This window comes from Taudactylus pleione, unplaced genomic scaffold (assembly GCF_031769625.1).
Source record: "Taudactylus pleione unplaced genomic scaffold, aTauple2 ptg001928l, whole genome shotgun sequence".
Lineage (NCBI taxonomy): Eukaryota > Metazoa > Chordata > Amphibia > Anura > Myobatrachidae > Taudactylus > Taudactylus pleione.
In genome coordinates, this window is record NW_028286325.1 from 98,220 (window position 1) to 119,253 (window position 21,034).

The 21,034-nt window shown below is 52.1% G+C and overlaps 1 protein-coding gene across 3 annotated transcripts in view; it reads right to left on the reverse strand.

Moving 5' to 3' along the window:
• Window positions 1–3,681: 3,681 nt before the first annotated feature.
• The window catches only part of STRADB (STE20 related adaptor beta), a 119,683-nt gene continuing 102,330 nt past the window's right edge, over window positions 3,682–21,034 (reverse strand). For all 3 annotated transcript variants that reach the window (XM_088465254.1, XM_088465253.1, XM_088465252.1), the window contains exons 10-12: window positions 13,476–13,708; window positions 11,838–11,880; window positions 3,682–5,285 (exon numbers count right to left, since the gene is read on the reverse strand). In XM_088465254.1, the coding sequence (XP_088321380.1) occupies window positions 5,142–5,285; window positions 11,838–11,880; window positions 13,476–13,708 (420 nt within the window). In that variant the 3' untranslated portion in view covers window positions 3,682–5,141. The remainder of the gene's footprint in view (window positions 5,286–11,837; window positions 11,881–13,475; window positions 13,709–21,034) is intronic.

A 21,034-nucleotide genomic window follows, 5' to 3' on the forward strand; every position in this document is an offset into this window, starting at 1 on the left:
GTAATCACATATACAGAGACAGGAGAGACACACCTGCCCTAACAGTGCTCCTAGCAGTGCCAGAAAACACTAGGTATAGGAGGTAAGTAATCACATATACAGAGAGACAGGAGAGCCACACCTGCCCTAATAGTGCTCCTAGCAGTGCCAGAAAACACTAGGTATAGGAGGTAAGTAATCACATATACAGAGACAGGAGAGACACACACCTGCCCTAATAGTGCTCCTAGCAGTGCCAGAAAACACTAGGCATAGGAGGTAAGTAATCACAGATACAGAGACAGGAGAGAGACACACCTGCCCTAATAGTGCTCCTAGCAGTGCCAGAAAACACTAGGTATAGGAGGTAAGTAATCACAGATACAGAGAGACAGGAGAGCCACACCTGCCCTAATAGTGCTCCTAGCAGTGCCAGAAAACACTAGGTATAGGAGGTAAGTAATCACATATACAGAGACAGGAGAGCCACACCTGCCCTAATAGTGCTCCTAGCAGTGCCAGAAAACACTAGGTATAGGAGGTAAGTAATTACATATACAGAGAGGCAGGAGAGAGCCACAACTGCCCTAATAGTGCTCCTAGCAGTGCCAGAATACACTAGGTATAGGAGGTAAGTAATCACATATACAGAGACAGGAGAGACACACCTGCCCTAATAGTGCTCCTAGCAGTGCCAGAAAACACTAGGTATAGGAGGTAAGTAATCACATATACAGAGAGACAGGAGAGAGCCACACCTGCCCTAATAGTGCTCCTAGCAGTGCCAGAAAACACTTGGTATAGGAGGTAAGTAATCACATATACAGAGAGACACACCTGCCCTAATAGTGCTCCTAGCAGTGCCAGAATACACTAGGTATAGGAGGTAAGTAATCACATATACAGAGACAGGAGAGACACACACCTGCCCTAATAGTGCTCCTAGCAGTGCCAGAAAACACTAGGTATAGGAGGTAAGTAATCACATATACAGAGAGGCAGGAGAGAGCCACAACTGCCCTAATAGTGCTCCTAGCAGTGCCAGAAAACACTAGGTATAGGAGGTAAGTAATCACATATACAGAGAGGCAGGAGAGAGCCACAACTGCCCTAATAGTGCTCCTAGCAGTGCCAGAATACACTAGGTATAGGAGGTAAGTAATTACATATACAGAGAGACAGGAGAGCCACACCTGCCCTAATAGCGCTCCTAGCAGTGCCAGAATACACTAGGTATAGGAGGTAAGTAATCACAGATACAGAGACAGGAGAGACACACCTGCCCTAATAGCGCTCCTAGCAGTGCCAGAATACACTAGGTATAGGAGGTAAGTAATCACATATACAGAGACAGGAGAGACACACCTGCCCTAATAGTGCTCCTAGCAGTGCCAGAAAACACTAGGTATAGGAGGTAAGTAATCACATATACAGAGAGACAGGAGAGAGCCACACCTGCCCTAATAGTGCTCCTAGCAGTGCCAGAAAACACTTGGTATAGGAGGTAAGTAATCACATATACAGAGAGACACACCTGCCCTAATAGTGCTCCTAGCAGTGCCAGAATACACTAGGTATAGGAGGTAAGTAATCACATATACAGAGAGAGGAGAGAGCCACACCTGCCCTAATAGCGCTCCTAGCAGTGCCAGATAACACTAGGTATAGGAGGTAAGTAATCACATATACAGAGACAGGAGAGACACACACCTGCCCTAATAGTGCTCCTAGCAGTGCCAGAAAACACTAGGTATAGGAGGTAAGTAATCACATATACAGAGAGGCAGGAGAGAGCCACAACTGCCCTAATAGTGCTCCTAGCAGTGCCAGAAAACACTAGGTATAGGAGGTAAGTAATTACATATACAGAGAGACAGGAGAGCCACACCTGCCCTAATAGTGCTCCTAGCAGTGCCAGAAAACACTAGGTATAGGAGGTAAGTAATTACATATACAGAGAGACAGGAGAGCCACACCTGCCCTAATAGTGCTCCTAGCAGTGCCAGAAAACACTAGGTATAGGAGGTAAGTAATCACATATACAGAGAGGCAGGAGAGAGCCACAACTGCCCTAATAGTGCTCCTAGCAGTGCCAGAAAACACTAGGTATAGGAGGTAAGTAATCACATATACAGAGAGGCAGGAGAGAGCCACAACTGCCCTAATAGTGCTCCTAGCAGTGCCAGAAAACACTAGGCATAGGAGGTAAGTAATCACAGATACAGAGAGACAGGAGAGAGACACACCTGCCCTAATAGCGCTCCTAGCAGTGCCAGAATACACTAGGTATAGGAGGTAAGTAATCACAGATACAGAGACAGGAGAGACACACTTGCCCTAATAGCGCTCCTAGCAGTGCCAGAAAACACTAGGTATAGGAGGTAAGTAATCACAGATACAGAGACAGGAGAGACACACCTGCCCTAATAGTGCTCCTAGCAGTGCCAGAATACACTAGGTATAGGAGGTAAGTAATCACAGATACAGAGACAGGAGAGAGCCACACCTGCCCTAATAGTGCTCCTAGCAGTGCCAGAAAACACTAGGTATAGGAGGTAAGTAATCACATATACAGAGAGACAGGAGAGCCACACCTGCCCTAATAGTGCTCCTAGCAGTGCCAGAAAACACTAGGTATAGGAGGTAAGTAATCACATATACAGAGACAGGAGAGACACACCTGCCCTAATAGCGCTCCTAGCAGTGCCAGAAAACACTAGGTATAGGAGGTAAGTAATCACAGATACAGAGACAGGAGAGACACACCTGCCCTAATAGTGCTCCTAGCAGTGCCAGAAAACACTAGGTATAGGAGGTAAGTAATCACATATACAGAGAGGCAGGAGAGAGCCACAACTGCCCTAATAGTGCTCCTAGCAGTGCCAGAAAACACTAGGTATAGGAGGTAAGTAATCACTGATAATAAGTAGCTACTAACCTGCCTTAAATGCCCTCCTGACCAGCCTATACCCCACTGTACTTACAGATCAGGATTAGGCTAATAGTTTCGTGCAGCAACTTCTGTAATGCGCAACAGACGCCGATTCTCCTGTAATGGCCGCCAGTACGCTTTCAGGGAAGCGCTGGGATGTCTTCACTGATAGTGACAGCTCTTTGGATCTCATATTGAGAGTCGACAGCAACTGATTCCAAATGCAAATGTCACACCTAGAATCAACTCCAGACCTTTTACCTGCTGAATTGATAATGAAATAACGAGGGAATAGCCCACACCTGTCCATGAAATAGCTTTTGAGTTGATAGTCCCATTACTTTTGGCCCCTTAAAAAGTGGGAGGCACATATAGAAACCGCTGTAATTCCTACACCGTTCACCTGATTTGGATGTAATTACCCTCAAATTAAATCTGAAAGTCTGCAGGTAAATCACATCTTGTTTGTTTCATTTCAAAGCCATTGTGGTGGTGAATAGAGGCTAAAATATGAAAATTCTGTCAATGTCCCAATATTTATGCACCTGACTGTACATCTGTGTTATATTGCCTATTAACTCTATTTAAATTTATATAGTGGTTTATGCTTTTAAGAGCCCTCTGTTGTATTGAGGATCTTTTTCAATTGTTTACTTTTTGAAACAAGATTGTATACCTTTTTTATATATTTATTTGTACTTGCACTTTGTTTTAATCACTTGAATAATTAAGTGTTCGTCACATATCACTATCTACTTTGCTGCAATTTGTTTTTAATTTTTTTGAGTACTAATCAGTGAGACTAATTTAGGTTTAGAGCTGGCGCCTGTTATATCGGGTCTTTTTTGCTATTTGGGTATAATAATTTATACATATCACTGGTCACGAAAAATTGTGTGTGTACTGGCGTCGTACCCTTTTACTTTCTTTCAGTGTGTTAGCGGTCCCGGTTTGTTTTTTTTCTTGCGTACCAGACCTTAATTCCAACAGACTGTTTCAAATGAACCAAGATATTGTGATCCCTGGACTGGGCCGGGATCTTGTTGTCCTTGATGCTGTTCGAGCACTGCGGATGTTGTTGGATAGATCCACTATTTGCCACAAAGCAGCCATCCTCCTGGTACTTTATGATATACACAAGGGAGATTGCCCTTTAACCAAACCGTCGGTGGCAGATGTATTATGACAAGAGTATGCTTTGGCAGGGGCCCAATCTCCCAAGTGCTTCTTGGGTGGCAAGCATGGTGCCTTGCTGGAGCAGTTGTGCAAAGCGGCACCTGGTCTTCTGTTCATACATTTACAAAGTTCCACAAATTTTAGTTTTTTGTAACTACAGAAGTCAGTTTAGTCTGACGATTGTTCCTGCTCCTGTAGCATCGCCCTATCCACCCCATTGTCTAGCCGTGCCCCTCAGAAAGACTAACCTCTGTAGGGTCTTGTGTGATGAGAACGCTTGTACATGCAGGATACAAAATATTATGTGCCATTGTGCTAGCGCAGACAGCTGCTGTATCACTATAATAACTGCTCCAACGCATACATATATTCCTGTGCCGTCTCTTACCTATGTGTGATTAGCGTGTAGGTGACGGGTGCACACTAATGTCGTGTGATCTGTGACGGATGAGAAGACATAAATTCCTTCTATAACTTTTCTTTGCCCTTAAGAAAGTTTTGCTAAGAATCCGTCAGGTTTAGTGTCTCTTCCTATAACACAGACGGAGCAGCTCAGCAACACTAATATGTGGCCGAGACATCAGTCAGTGCTTATATACATAATATGGATGGACAGACCGACCATTGGTTTCCCTCCACGTTACACAAATGTCTGCTTTTCATTCATTAAAACACCTGAAATTTTACTTTGGGCTTCTGAGACAAATCAGCAATATACAACGTCTGCAATACAAAAATAGCTGAATATTCATACATTAATACTTACAGAGCCATTAACTCCATTATGAAATAACTGCCAGCAACACAATTTTCACAAACAAAATCATAATTCTACATATATAATAGAAAAACCTTAAACGGCAAGTAGTGTTAATTCCTCTCTGCAATTTTTGCATATTCACAGTATGCTCTGAGCATAGACCAAAAAATATATTTATTTATATAAAAAAAGTGTGTGTGTGTATATATGTATATTAACCTGGACTGTTCACCTGTTTGATATTTAAGGCAAAAACAGAAAAGGATTCTCCATATTTTGGAGTAAACTGTATTATTAAAATGTCCATTCTTGATCTTCATCTGTAGTTTTACTGCAATTGTTCCAATTTGTTGGCAATAACCCGGCCGAGCTGCGCTTGCGCCTTTGTGCCATAGAGGGCAGCAGTGAGAGTATGGAGCCATGTGTCTGCTCCCGCACCTGCAGAGTAATACAAGCACAGCATACCTAGTAAGTACATACCTCTACCATCACATCTACAGCTAGGGTGAGAGGCGGAGCTAAGTGACATCACTGAACCATGCACAATGATGTCACTAAGGGCTGCCTCTTCCTGGCCACTATGCACATTGCTTTCTAGAGAGCCAGGGGGTGGGGGGAGGGCATGGAAGCAAGCCATCTCTCATATCCTGGCAAATTGAAACCCAGAGGCGCCCTCATTTATATAATGTGGCCAATTAGTAGTCATTGGGGGACATTCTATTTATTTATAGCGCCCTATCTCCCGTATAAATGACAGGAGATCAGGGGGTGAGGGCAATATTCAATTGTTGTTGGGAAGCCATGCTTTATCGCGTATGTCCTCTGCCATGCTGCCACCACCCCTCCCCGTCCTCTGCCATGCTGTTACCACCCCTCCCCCATCCTCTGCCATGCTACTAACAACCCCTCTCCATGTCCTCTGCCATGCTGCCAACCACCCCTCCCCGTCCTCTGCCATGCTGCTAGCAACCCCTCTCCATGTCCTCTGCCATGCTGCCAACCACCCCTCCCCTGTCCTCTGCCATGCTGCCAACCACCCCTCCCCCGTCCTCTGCCATGCTACTAACAATCCCTCTCCCTGTCCTGTGCCATGCTGCCAACCACCCCTCCCCGTCCTCTGCCATGCTACTAACAACTCCTCTCCATGTCCTGTGCCATGCTGTCAACCACCCCTCCCCCGTCCTCTGCCATGCTACTAACAACCCCTCTCCCTGTCCTCTGCCATGCTACTAACCACCCCTCTCGATGTTCTCTGCCATGCTACCAACAACCCCGCTCCATGTCCTCTGCCATGCTGCCACCACTCTTCCACCGTCCTCTGCCATACTACTAACAACCCCTCCCCCTGTCCTCTGCCATGCTGCCAACCACCCCTCCCCGTCCTCTGCCATGCTACTAACAACCCCTCTCCCTGTCCTCTGCCATGCTGCCAACCACCCCTCTCCCTGTCCTCTGCCATGCTGCCAACCACCCCTCTCCATGTCCTCTGTCATGCTACTAACAACCCCTCTCCATGTCCTCTGCCATGCTACTAACAACCCCTCTCCATGTCCTCTGCCATGCTACTAACAACCCCTCTCCCTGTCCTCTGCCATGCTGCCAACCACCCCTCTCCATGTCCTCTGCCATGCTACTTACAACCCCTGTCCATGTCCTCTGCCATACTACTAACAAACCCTCCCCCTGTCCTCTGCCATGCTGCCAACCACCCCTCCCCATCCTCTGCCATGCTACTAACAACCCCTCCCCCTGTCCTCTGCCATGCTGCCAACCACCCCTCCCCATCCTCTGCCATGCTACTAACAACCCCTCTCCATGTCCTCTGCCATGCTACTAACAACCCCTCCCCCTGTCCTTTGCCATGCTGCCAACCACCCCTCTCCATGTCCTCTGCCATGCTACTAACAACCCCTCTCCATGTCCTCTGCCATGCTGCCAACCACCCCTCTCCATGTCCTCTGCCATGCTACTAACAACCCCTCTCCATGTCCTCTGCCATGCTACTAACAACCCCGCTCCATGTCCTCTGCCATGCTACTAACAACCCCTCTCCATGTCCTCTGCCATGCTGCCAACCACCCCTCCCCGTCCTCTGCCATGCTGCTAGCAACCCCTCTCCATGTCCTCTGCCATGCTGCCAACCACCCCTCCCCTGTCCTCTGCCATGCTGCCAACCACCCCTCTCCATGTCCTCTGCCATGCTACTAACAACCCCGCTCCATGTCCTCTGCCATGCTACAAACAACCACTCCCCCTGTCCTCTGCCATGCTACTAACAACCCCTCCCCCTGTCCTCTGCCATGCTACTAACAACCCCTCTCCATGTCCTCTGCCATGCTGCCAACCACCCCTCCCCGTCCTCTGCCATGCTGCCAACCACCCCTCCCCGTCCTCTGCCATGCTGCTAGCAACCCCTCTCCATGTCCTCTGCCATGCTGCCAACCACCCCTCCCCTGTCCTCTGCCATGCTGCCAACCACCCCTCTCCATGTCCTCTGCCATACTACTAACAACCCCTCTCCATGTCCTCTGCCATGCTGCCAACCTCCCCTCCCCCTGTCCTGTGCCATGCTGCCAACCACCCCTCTCCATGTCCTCTGCCATACTACTAACAACCCCTCTCCATGTCCTCTGCCATGCTGCCAACCACCCCTCTCCATGTCCTCTGCCATGCTACTAACAACCCCTCTCCATGTCCTCTGCCATGCTACAAACAACCACTCCCCCTGTCCTCTGCCATGCTGCCAACCTCCCCTCCCCCTGTCCTGTGCCATGCTGCCAACCACCCCTCCCCCTGCCCTCTGCCATGCTACTAACAACCCCTCTCCATGTCCTCTGCCATGCTACTAACAACCCCTCTCCATGTCCTCTGCCATGCTACTAACAACCCCTCTCCATGTCCTCTGCCATGCTACTAACAACCCCTCCCCCTATCTTCTGCCATGCTGCCAACCACCCCTCCCCCTGTCCTCTGCCATGCTGCCAACCACCCCTCCCCCTGTCCTCTGCCATGCTGCCAACCACCCCTCCCCCTGTCCTCTGCCATGCTGCCAACCACCCCCCCTGCCCTCTGCCATGCTACTAACAACCCCTCTCCATGTCCTCTGCCATGCTACTAACAACCCCTCTCCATGTCCTCTGCCAATGCTGCCAACCACCCCTCTCCCATCCTCTGCCATGCTACTAACAACCCCTCTCCATGTCCTCTGCCATGCTACTAACAACCCCTCTCCATGTCCTCTGCCAATGCTGCCAACCACCCCTCTCCCATCCTCTGCCATGCTACTAACAACCCCGCTCCATGTCCTCTGCCATGCTGCCAACCACCCCTCTCCATGTCCTCTGCCATGCTGCCACCACCCCTCCCCCTATCCCCTGCTATGCTGCCACCACCGATCCCCCTTTTCTTCTTGCCCCCTTCCACTGTCATGATGCCACTCCTCCCCCTCCTCTGCCATGCTGGCACTGCTCTTCTCCCCATCTTCCATCCTGCCACCACCCCTCCCTCTATTGCATGCTGCCAACACCCCATAAACCTCTCGCCCCGTCCTCTGCCATGCTGCCACCATCCCATACGCCTCTCCCCCTATGCTCTGCCATGCTGCCACCACCTCTCCCTCTATTCCATGCTGCCAACACCCCATAAACCTCTCGCCCCGTCCTCTGCCATGCTGCCACAATCTTTCCTTCTCTCGCCCTGTCCTCTGCCATGCTGCCCCACCACCTGTCGCCCCATCCTCTGCCATGCTGCCACAATCTCTCCTTCTATCGCCCCGTCCTCTGCCATGCTGCCACCACCTCTCGCCCCGTCCTCTGCCATGCTGCCACCACCTCTCGCCCCGTTCTCTGCCATGCTGCCACAATCTCTCCTCCTCTCGCCCCGTCCTCTGCCATGCTGCCACCATGTCTCGTCCCGTCCTCTGCCATGCTGCCACAATCTCTCCTTCTCTCGCCCCGTCCTCTGCCATGCTGCCACCACCTCTCGCCCCGTCCTCTGCCATGCTGCCACCACCTCTCGCCCCATCCTCCGCCATGCTGCCACCACCTCTCACCCCGTCCTCTGCCATGCTGCCACAATCTCTCTTCCTCTCGCCCCATCCTCCGCCATGCTGCCACCACCTCTCGCCCCGTCCTCTGCCATGTTGCCACCACCTCTCCTCCTCTCGCCCTGTCCTCTGCCATGCTGCCACCACCTCTCCTCCTCTCGCCCCGTCCTCTGCCATGCTGCCACCACCTCTCCTTCTCTCTCCCCGTCCTCTGCCATGCTGCCACCACCTCTCCTCCTATTGCCCCGTCCTCTGCCATGCTGCCACCACCTCTCGCCCCGTCCTCTGCCATGCTGCCACCACCTCTCCTTCTCTCGCCCCGTCCTCTGCCATGCTGCCACCACCTCTCGCCCCGTCCTCTGCCATGCTGCCACCACCTCTCCTTCTCTCGCCCCGTCCTCTGCCATGCTGCCACCACCTCTCGCCCCGTCCTCTGCCATGCTGCCACCACCTCTCCTCCTCTCGCCCTGTCCTCTGCCATGCTGCCACCACCTCTCCTCCTCTCGCCCCGTCCTCTGCCATGCTGCCACCACCTCTCCTCCTCTCGCCCTGTCCTCTGCCATGCTGCCACCACCTCTCCTCCTCTCGCCCCATCCTCTGCCATGCTGCCACCACCTCTCGCCCCGTCCTCTGCCATGCTGCCACCACCTCTCGCCCCGTTCTCTGCCATGCTGCCACAATCTCTCCTCCTCTCGCCCCGTCCTCTGCCATGCTGCCACAATCTCTCCTTCTCTCGCCCCGTCCTCTGCCATGCTGCCACCACCTCTCCTCCTCTCGCCCTGTCCTCTGCCATGCTGCCACCACCTCTCCTCCTCTCGCCCCGTCCTCTGCCATGCTACCACCACCTCTCCTCCTCTCGCCCTGTCCTCTGCCATGCTGCCACCACCTCTCCTCCTCTCGCCCCGTCCTCTGCCATGCTGCCACCACCTCTCGCCCCGTCCTCTGCCATGCTGCCACCACCTCTCGCCCCGTTCTCTGCCATGCTGCCACAATCTCTCCTCCTCTTGCCCCGTCCTCTGCCATGCTGCCACAATCTCTCCTTCTCTCGCCCCGTCCTCTGCCATGCTGCCACCACCTCTCGCCCCGTCCTCTGCCATGCTGCCACCACCTCTCGCCCCGTCCTCTGCCATGCTGCCACCACCTCTCGCCCCATCCTCCGCCATGCTGCCACCACCTCTCGCCTCTCGCCCCGTCCTCTGCCATGCTGCCACAATCTCTCTTCCTCTCGCCCCGTCCTCTGCCATGCTGCCACAATCTCTCTTCCTCTCGCCCCGTCCTCTGCCATGCTGCCACAATCTCTCCTTCTCTCGCCCCATCCTCCGCCATGCTGCCACCACCTCTCGCCCCGTCCTCTGCCATGTTGCCACCACCTCTCCTCCTCTCGCCCTGTCCTCTGCCATGCTGCCACCACCTCTCCTCCTCTCGCCCCGTCCTCTGCCATGCTGCCACCACCTCTCCTTCTCTCTCCCCGTCCTCTGCCATGCTGCCACCACCTCTCCTCCTCTCGCCCCGTCCTCTGCCATGCTGCCACCACCTCTCGCCCCGTCCTCTGCCATGCTGCCACCACCTCTCCTTCTCTCGCCCCGTCCTCTGCCATGCTGCCACCACCTCTCGCCCCGTCCTCTGCCATGCTGCCACCACCTCTCCTCCTCTCGCCCTGTCCTCTGCCATGCTGCCACCACCTCTCCTCCTCTCGCCCCGTCCTCTGCCATGCTGCCACCACCTCTCCTTCTCTCTCCCCGTCCTCTGCCATGCTGCCACCACCTCTCCTCCTCTCGCCCCGTCCTCTGCCATGCTGCCACCACCTCTCGCCCCGTCCTCTGCCATGCTGCCACCACCTCTCCTCCTCTCGCCCCGTCCTCTGCCATGCTGCCACCACCTCTCGCCCCGTCCTCTGCCATGCTGCCACCACCTCTCGCCCCGTTCTCTGCCATGCTGCCACAATCTCTCCTCCTCTCGCCCCGTCCTCTGCCATGCTGCCACCATGTCTCGTCCCGTCCTCTGCCATGCTGCCACAATCTCTCCTTCTCTCGCCCCGTCCTCTGCCATGCTGCCACCACCTCTCGCCCCGTCCTCTGCCATGCTGCCACCACCTCTCGCCCCGTCCTCTGCCATGCTGCCACCACCTCTCGCCCCATCCTCTGCCATGCTGCCACCTCTCGCCTCTCGCCCCATCCTCTGCCATGCTGCCACAATCTCTCTTCCTCTCGCCCCGTCCTCTGCCATGCTGCCACAATCTCTCCTTCTCTCGCCCCATCCTCCGCCATGCTGCCACCACCTCTCCTCCTCTCGCCCCGTCCTCTGCCATGCTGCCACCACCTTTCGCCCCGTCCTCTGCCATGCTGCCACCACCTCTCCTTCTCTCGCCCCGTCCTCTGCCATGCTGCCACCACCTCGCCCCGTCCTCTGCCATGCTGCCACCACCTCTCCTCCTCTCGCCCTGTCCTCTGCCATGCTGCCACCACCTCTCCTCCTCTCGCCCCGTCCTCTGCCATGCTGCCACCACCTCTCCTTCTCTCTCCCCGTCCTCTGCCATGCTGCCACCACCTCTCCTCCTCTCGCCCCGTCCTCTGCCATGCTGCCACCACCTCTCGCCCCGTCCTCTGCCATGCTGCCACTACCTCTCCTTCTCTCGCCCCGTCCTCTGCCATGCTGCCACCACACTTATTTCCTGTTTTATAAATGGATTATCTCTGATTCCTTATACAACCCATTGTCCCCATTTCACCGGTTCTTTGTTACGTATATAAAACTGGAATAAAATTTATAATCCAGAAAAAAATCTGCCACCTCAGCTCCCGACCCCCCCACCAGTTACCGGACCCCTCCAGCTACTGCCCCCCCCAGCTACCGACCCCCCACCCCCCCAGCTACCGACCCCCCCCCCCCCAGCTACAGCTAGACGATAACTTTAAATATAAATGAAGAAAATATTAGCAACGTACCTGCTTGAAGAAGGGATGAGACAGCAGAGTAGCAGCTGATGGCCTGTGTGATATAAGTGAGCGCAGGATTATACACATTTCATACAGTGTTCGTCATCTGCAATTTACTGATGTAGCCTGGAGCTCACACGCAGGAGGAGCGTTACTGAGTGTTCCACACTACGGAGATGTAAGGGTCGTCCGAATGACTGACAGCTCAGGTGCAGTGGCATAGGTGATCCAGCGGTGATTGGGGGCAGCTGGTGTTTATATGTCACTGCTACAGTGGTCTGTGCCCCCTCATCCCCTGGTTGTGTGCCATGTTCCCTGCTATAAACGGGTGACAGCAGCTCTGCAGGAGGAGTCGGTGTGAGAGAACGGGACCAACAGGGTTATGGCTGCTGCTGTCACCCGTTATCAGACAAGCAGAGACCGGCGGTGCCAGACCCCTTCCCACTACATTCATTAGAGGGGAGCAATGCAGAACATTACACAGAGAGCGAGAACTGCTGTCCCAAGAGCTGGGTCCTTCTGAGACCATAGATCATATCTATTTGTGAGAGATATAAAGTTACCAACCAATACATAATGGTGATAGCAGCGCATGGACAGGGGGCAAAATACACCACACGCCAGTGAGAGATCCACGACGAGGCTGATTCATGTATAGAGGAAGTGAAACGACCGGTCAGGAGGAAGCAGCAAAAGAGGTGCTGCAGCAGCTACACACACTCCGGTAAGTGCAGAAACTACTCTCTTACAGCTGGGGCAGCCCGGGGCTCTACAGCTAGTGAGGGTCTGGTGGGTGGGTAACAGCAACAGAAGTGGGGAGTAATGGTAGGGGGAACCCCAGGAGGAATCTATAACCCCCTCCCCCAATATGTGGTAGCACATTTACAACAACTCCTATACAATTTCAGGCCACAGACATTATAAACTAACACTAATTATAGTGCACTAACAACAATGCTTCGCGGACCAGGAGCGTTACACAATGCTGTGCGACCCAGGACCAGGAGCGTTACACAATGCTGTGCGACCCAGGACCAGGAGCGTTACACAATGCTGTGCGACCCAGGACCAGGAGCGTTACACAATGCTGTGCGACCCAGGAGCGTTACACAATGCTGTGCGGCCCAGGACCAGGAGCGTTACACAATGCTTTGCGGCCCAGGAGCGTTACACAATGCTGTGCGACCCAGGACCAGGAGCGTTACACAATGCTTTGCGGCCCAGGAGCGTTACACAATGCTGTGCGGCCCAGGACCAGGAGCGTTACACAATGCTGTGCGGCCCAGGACCAGGAGCGTTACACAATGCTGTGCGGCCCAGGACCAGGAGCGTTACACAATGCTGTGCGGCCCAGGACCAGGAGCGTTACACAATGCTGTGCGGCCCAGGACCAGGAGCGTTACACAATGCTGTGCGGCCCAGGACCAGGAGCGTTACACAATGCTTTGCGACCCAGGACCAGGAGCGTTACACAATGCTGTGCGGCCCAGGACCAGGAGCGTTACACAATGCTTTGCGGCCCATGACAAGGAGCGTTACACAATGCTTTGCGGCCTATGACCAGGAGCGTTACACAATGCTTTGCGGCCTATGACCAGGAGCGTTACACAATGCTTTGCGGCTCAGGACAATGAGAGACATAATTACCTCTGATCAGGATCCTGCTGTAGACAGATTTCCACCAGGTTCTGCAGGGCCGCCGAGAAGGTCCTTGGGGAGGGGGTCCTCAGCCGGTCGCTAGTCATGGTATGCGTCATACTGGCCGCCACCACACTCTCTCCAATACCGGAATCCACGCCAGAACGAGAGATCTTCATGGGGGATTCTTCACAAGGGTACAGAGGATTCTGAGGGGGACCTTTCAGCTTCTGTAGCAGCATCTGATTACACAAAAGTGTGTTACATTGTATAAACCCTGAACAGTACAGCTCCAAACACAGCCCCGGCATTACATCAGCACACAGAGCAAGGGCTGAATAATACACCTGTAATAAGGAAATCTATTCATCCTGCGTGCTAATTCCTCCACTGCCCGGAATTACATCAGTACACAGAGCAAGGGCTGAATAATACACATGTAATAGGGAAATCTATTCATCCTGCGTGCTAATTCCTCCACAGCCCCGGCATTACATCAGTACACAGAGCAAGGGCTGAATAATACACATGTAATAAGGTAATCTATTCATCCTGTGTGCTAATTCCTCCACAGCCCCGGCATTACATCAGCACACAGAGCAAGGGCTGAATAATACACATGTAATAGGGAAATCTATTCATCCTGCGTGCTAATTCCTCCACAGCCCCGGCATTACATCAGTACACAGAGCAAGGGCTGAATATTACACATACAATAAGGAAATCTATTCATCCTACGTGCTAATTCCTCCACAGCCCCGGCATTACATCAGTACACAGAGCAAGGGCTGAATATTACACCTGTAATAAGGAAATCTATTCATCCTACGTGCTAATTCCTCCACAGCCCGGAATTACATCAGCACACAGAGCAAGGGCTGAATATTACACATACAATAAGGTAATCTATTCATCCTGCGTGCTAATTCCTCCACAGCCCCGGCATTACATCAGCACACAGAGCAAGGGCTGAATAATACACATGTAATAGGGAAATCTATTCATCCTGCGTGCTAATTCCTCCACAGCCCCGGCATTACATCAGTACACAGAGCAAGGGCTGAATATTACACATACAATAAGGAAATCTATTCATCCTACGTGCTAATTCCTCCACAGCCCCGGCATTACATCAGTACACAGAGCAAGGGCTGAATAATACACATGTAATAAGGTAATCTATTCATCCTGTGTGCTAATTCCTCCACAGCCCCGGCATTACATCAGCACACAGAGCAAGGGCTGAATAATACACATGTAATAGGGAAATCTATTCATCCTGCGTGCTAATTCCTCCACAGCCCCGGCATTACATCAGTACACAGAGCAAGGGCTGAATATTACACATACAATAAGGAAATCTATTCATCCTACGTGCTAATTCCTCCACAGCCCCGGCATTACATCAGTACACAGAGCAAGGGCTGAATATTACACCTGTAATAAGGAAATCTATTCATCCTACGTGCTAATTCCTCCACAGCCCGGAATTACATCAGCACACAGAGCAAGGGCTGAATATTACACATACAATAAGGAAATCTATTCATCCTGCGTGCTAATTCCTCCACAGCCCCGGCATTACATCAGTACACAGAGCAAGGGCTGAATAATACACATGTAATAGGGAAATCTAATCATCCTGCGTGCTAATTCCTCCACAGCCCCAGCATTACATCAGCACACAGAGCAAGGGCTGAATATTACACCTGTAATAAGGAAATCTATTCATCCTACGTGCTAATTCCTCCACAGCCCGGAATTACATCAGCACACAGAGCAAGGGCTGAATATTACACATACAATAAGGAAATCTATTCATCCTACGTGCTAATTCCTCCACAGCCCGGAATTACATCAGCACACAGAGCAAGGGCTGAATATTACACATACAATAAGGAAATCTATTCATCCTACGTGCTAATTCCTCCACAGCCCCGGCATTACATCAGTACACAGAGCAAGGGTTGAATAATACACATGTAATAAGGAAATCTAATCATCCTGCGTGCTAATTCCTCCACAGCCCCGGCATTACATCAGTACACAGAGCAAGGGCTGAATAATACACATGTAATAAGGAAATCTAATCATCCTGCGTGCTAATTCCTCCACAGCCCCAGCATTACATCAGCACACAGAGCAAGGGCTGAATAATACACATGTAATAAGGAAATCTATTCATCCTGCGTGCTAATTCCTCCACAGCCCCGACATTACATCAGCACACAGAGCAAGGGCTGAATAATACACATGTAATAAGGAAATCTATTCATCCTGCGTGCTAATTCCTCCACAGCCCCGGCATTACATCAGTACACAGAGCAAGGGCTGAATAATACACATGTAATAAGGAAATCTATTCATCCTACGTGCTAATTCCTCCACAGCCCCGGCATTACATCAGCACACAGAGCAAGGGCTGAATAATACACATGTAATAAGGAAATCTATTCATCCTACGTGCTAATTCCTCCACAGCCCCGGCATTACATCAGCACACAGAGCAAGGGCTGAATAATACACCTGTAATAAGGTAATCTATTCATCCTGCGTGCTAATTCCTCCACAGCCCTGGCATTACATCAGTACACAGAGCAAGGGCTGAATAATACACATGTAATAAGGTAATCTATTCATCCTGCGTGCTAATTCCTCCACAGCCCCGGCATTACATCAGTACACAGAGCAAGGGCTGAATAATACACATGTAATAAGGAAATCTATTCATCCTGCGTGCTAATTCCTCCACAGCCCCGGCATTACATCAGCACACAGAGCAAGGGCTGATTAATACACCTGTAATAAGGTAATCTATTCATCCTGCGTGCTAATTACTCCACAGCCCCGGCATTACATCAGTACACAGAGCAAGGGCTGAATAATACACCTGTAATAAGGTAATCTATTCATCCTGCGTGCTAATTCCTCCACAGCCCTGGCATTACATCAGTACACAGAGCAAGGGCTGAATAATACACATGTAATAAGGTAATCTATTCATCCTGCGTGCTAATTCCTCCACAGCCCCGGCATTACATCAGTACACAGAGCAAGGGCTGAATAATACACATGTAATAAGGAAATCTATTCATCCTGCGTGCTAATTCCTCCACAGCCCCGGCATTACATCAGCACACAGAGCAAGGGCTGATTAATACACCTGTAATAAGGTAATCTATTCATCCTGCGTGCTAATTACTCCACAGCCCCGGCATTACATCAGTACACAGAGCAAGGGCTGAATAATACACATGTAATAAGGAAATCTATTCATCCTGCGTGCTAATTCCTCCACAGCCCCGGGATTACATCAGCACACAGAGCAAGGGCTGAATAATACCCCTTTTCCACCTAAATTCCGGGTCTGACCCGGAGTTGGAACAAAGGCCCTCATTCAGAGCCGTACGCTCTGAGCAGAGCGCACGCTCTGAATGAGGGCCGCCCTCCATAATTATGGAGCGTCCTCCTGTACGCTCATATAGCTGTGGGTCACCACCCACAGCCTATACGAGCGTGCAGTTTGATGGCCGCGATGGTCTTGACCATCGCGACCATCGCCACTGCGAGCCGGAGCCTGCGGTTGAGTTTTTCAACCGCAAGGCCCGGAGTGATTTTGGCTCACTAGTGATGTCAGTGGGCCGGCTTCTGATGGTAGACGTTCCCTTGGGAACACCCCCGTCAGCGGGGAACGCCCCCGGCACGCCCACCAAAGAGGGCGTGCTGTCAATCAACATCGACAGTACGCCCCCTTTGATCAGACACAACGAGCGAAGGAAAGTCCTTCGGTCGTCGCGTCTGGCGCATGCGCACGACGGAGCTCCCGCCATCGTGCGCATGCTCAGTGCACAACATCGACCCACTTGCGAGCGGACAGCCGCTTGCGAGTGGGTCTGAATCAGGCCCGGCATTACATCAGCACACAGAGCAAGGGCTGAATAATACACCTGTAATAAGGTAATCTATTCATCCTGCGTGCTAATTCCTCCACAGCCCCGGCATTACATCAGTACACAGAGCAAGGGCTGAATAATACACATGTAATAAGGAAATCTATTCATCCTGCGTGCTAATTCCTCCACAGCCCCGGCATTACATCAGCACACAGAGCAAGGGCTGAATAATACACCTGTAATAAGGTAATCTATTCATCCTGTGTGCTAATTACTCCACAGCCCGGCATTACATCAGTACACAGAGCAAGAGCTGATTAATACACATGTAATAAGGTAATCTATTCATCCTGCGTGCTAAAATGTCCACGCTGTTAAGGTGGGTACACACCTGACAGATATATCTGCAGATGATGGTCGTTCATACACACTGCTGCATCGGGTCTGGCTGGACTGGGGGCAGGTAGGGGCGTGGCCTAATCGCAGAAGGCATGGCCACGCCCCCTTTGAAAGAAAAAAAATACACATTTGCGGCGCGACGCTGGGGAGGCGCACAGCCAATGGGGAGCGCGATCAGCGTGATCGCTCCCCCCTTTGGCATAGGAGCCTGCTCGGGCCTCGTACAGTCTCCCAGTGCAGCCCAGCACACAGCAGCGTGTCCTGGGCTGCTGTGACCTAAGAGGGATGGGGAGCGGTGCCAGACACTGATAAGTAGTACCTGCTCGCGGCTCCCCCCCCCTGTACCCCCGTGTACGGGCGATCGGCTGATCGCCCGTACACACTTGCCGATGGACAGATATGTCTGCAGACTGCACAGCCAATGTGATATGTCTGTGAACGACGTCGTTCACAGACATATCGTCTGTACACACTGGCCAACGGGGGCACAATATATCGGCCAGTGTGTACCCAGCATTACAGTACTGTGTCCCTTCCCCCCTCCCCCCACTGAAGCTGGGAGAAGAACCACATGTAGCAGCCCTCAGCTCTCCACGAAGTGGTAGGTAGTAACAGTGCAACTACACAAAGTATAGGAACATGTCATCAATTGGGCATTAACCTACAAATACAGCTTAACATGTGCACATTTCACTGTTCTAAGGGCCGGATTCCTCACGGATCGCTATTGCGATCACAGCTATGATTACGCACACAGTATATGGTAATGTCTGAAATTGCTCACCCAGCATATGCCCACTTCCACTTTCTCACATCCGTAATACCTTGCAATCCTGCGTATACATCGGTAACAGCGGACCCTCACCCAGAATTACAGCAGCCCTGACCTATCCCATAAATTGCGGCTCTTGACGCACGCAGTGAGTACACAAGCTGTGAATGCCGTCGCTGTGGCTAATTTATGCACGCCCAAGAAACAGCGTTCAAACGGACAGGCACGCCAGCGTTTCTCTGACCACTCCCCCGTCACCACCTCCAAACGTCCCGTCACTCACTCTGTGATGGCTTTGTATCTGCTTACGTGATCGCAGTGAAATTGCAATGCTAACGTGCGCAGACACACTGCGGTACGCACTACCGGCCGATCTGCGTACGTTGTTACAATTGCTGTCTGTAATAAATCAGGCCCTAAATATGGTAAATTTCCTTTTAAATGACAAAGACCATTTCTGAAGACTATAAATAAAACAAAGCAAACTCTGAGCAAAACCTTAATTGAGGATCACAGTCTTCTAATAGTATATTACAAATGTCCGTTGACACATGGACTAAAAAAGTTCTGAAAATGTACTTAATAGGGAGAGAACTTCCCCCTTCCCAAGATACCGGGTATTTCTAAGGGTAGAAATAACTTCTTAAAATCCAGACAGTCAGCCCAATCATATTTACCACTTTGTCCTCTTCTCACACCAGCGTGCATATCCCTTGTTCCTCAAATGATAAGAAGGGGAACAAAGATGGGTCGCAAATAGTGTGATACAGTTTTATTAAGAGGCAAATTTCCTTAATTAAAACAATTGTGAATCAGCGTACCTCAAGACCAGGTGAATTCAAACACCATCAAGCGCTCAGTATAACCTTTACACAGGATACCTCCTGGGACCAAGAATCTACCAGCTGTAGCCCAGTCTGGACGGTCACCTCCTCACAATTCCACCACCAACACATCTCTGCTTAAAAAAGCCTTTATCAAACAGGGTGTGGCCTGGTAGGCATCGGATGCGGACGAGCCTTTACAGAGCTCCCGACTGGCACCCACGAATCTTTATCTTTTGCATCCTCTACCCGCTCCTGGTGACTCGCACCTGACCCTGCGGACTCCCTGCCCCGAGTGTTGTGACCCTCAGAATCGGGGGGCATATCCTGTGCCCCTGCCGGGTTGAGGCCTTCACATCCTATTGAAGCCGGGGCCTCGATTTATCTCTGGGCCCGGCGTGCTCCCGGCCACCGGCGGCACTCCCGAAAACTCTGCTGGACATTCCCCAACAAGCCTCCCGCTGACCCTCTTACCGCTGCTGCCGGCCCTCCAGCTGGACTCTGGCTCCCTGCGCATAGCAGCGCTCCATCCCCATACACGCGGCTGGAGGTGTGGAACCGCCGCCTCCTGTGGTGCCCGCCCGCGGCCTCACTGTCCACGCTGCTGCGGGATTGCCCTCCTCAGAGCCCGATCACCTGCTCTCTGGGTCCTCTCCTGTCAAGGCTCCTGCACCTGCCTGGCCCCTGCTCGGCCTATGATACCGGGTCCCTCAGGTCGCTTATTATTAGTACCCACGGACCCTTGTGTGGTGGATTTGGAGACGGTGGTGACCCCTCCCTGACGCTGGGAGCTTGGAGGCCTAAACAGCGCCAGAAGCCGCGGCCTGGATTTGGGTCTGCTGACTGCCGGGACTGATCGCCGGGATTATCACTGCACCGTGGAGCTCCGGGGTGAGCCCTTTCATTAGCCCCGCAGTCTCCACTATCACCTCAGCCCCCTGGAGACCCTGTGTTCCTGCTGGCTTACGCGGCTGACGGTCGGAGATTGGGGGTGCCGGCGGACGCAACGGCTGCTGCGGCGGGGATCTTCTCCTCCTACTGCTACAACCGCATGCCGAGGTAACAGCTCCTACACTGAGGGGGTACCTTGGAGATTCAGTCGGTCCCCACTGGGGAGCCATTCACGGGGGGCCGGTCTATCGCCTGAAGCTCACCGCCGTGGCTGAGTGGCCGGAACAGATAACGCATCTGCTCCACGCGGCTGGATCGGTGAGTCCCTGTGCCCCTTTGTCTCCCAGCCGGATATGCCCCTTTGCCTGCCCCGGATAGTGGCTGTAACAACAACCCAGCCAGTTTGTTTCTGGAGTCTGGTGGCCTCATAGGGGACCCCCCTCACTTGCTTGGTCACCTCCTATATAGGTACCGTTCAGCAGAAGACGGAGCCCAGTACCTGTGTGTTATAACATCCTTGCAAGCGGATAATATTCTTATAGATACTTACCAGAGTCAACTGTGTCGACGATGTGAAGATACCTATCTAAAGAATGTTGCCCCTCCTCGGGTAATGCCTTACCTACCCATGCAGTCATTTCCTGAGTCGCTTTCCCCAAAACTTCCCTATGGTTCATCTCAAATTGGGATTTTTACGCATCCCTCCAACTATGCCGGCAAATAAAACAAGACAACAAAAACTGCCAGCACCAATTCGATTTCCTACTGCCCCTATATCTAAGGTCGGAC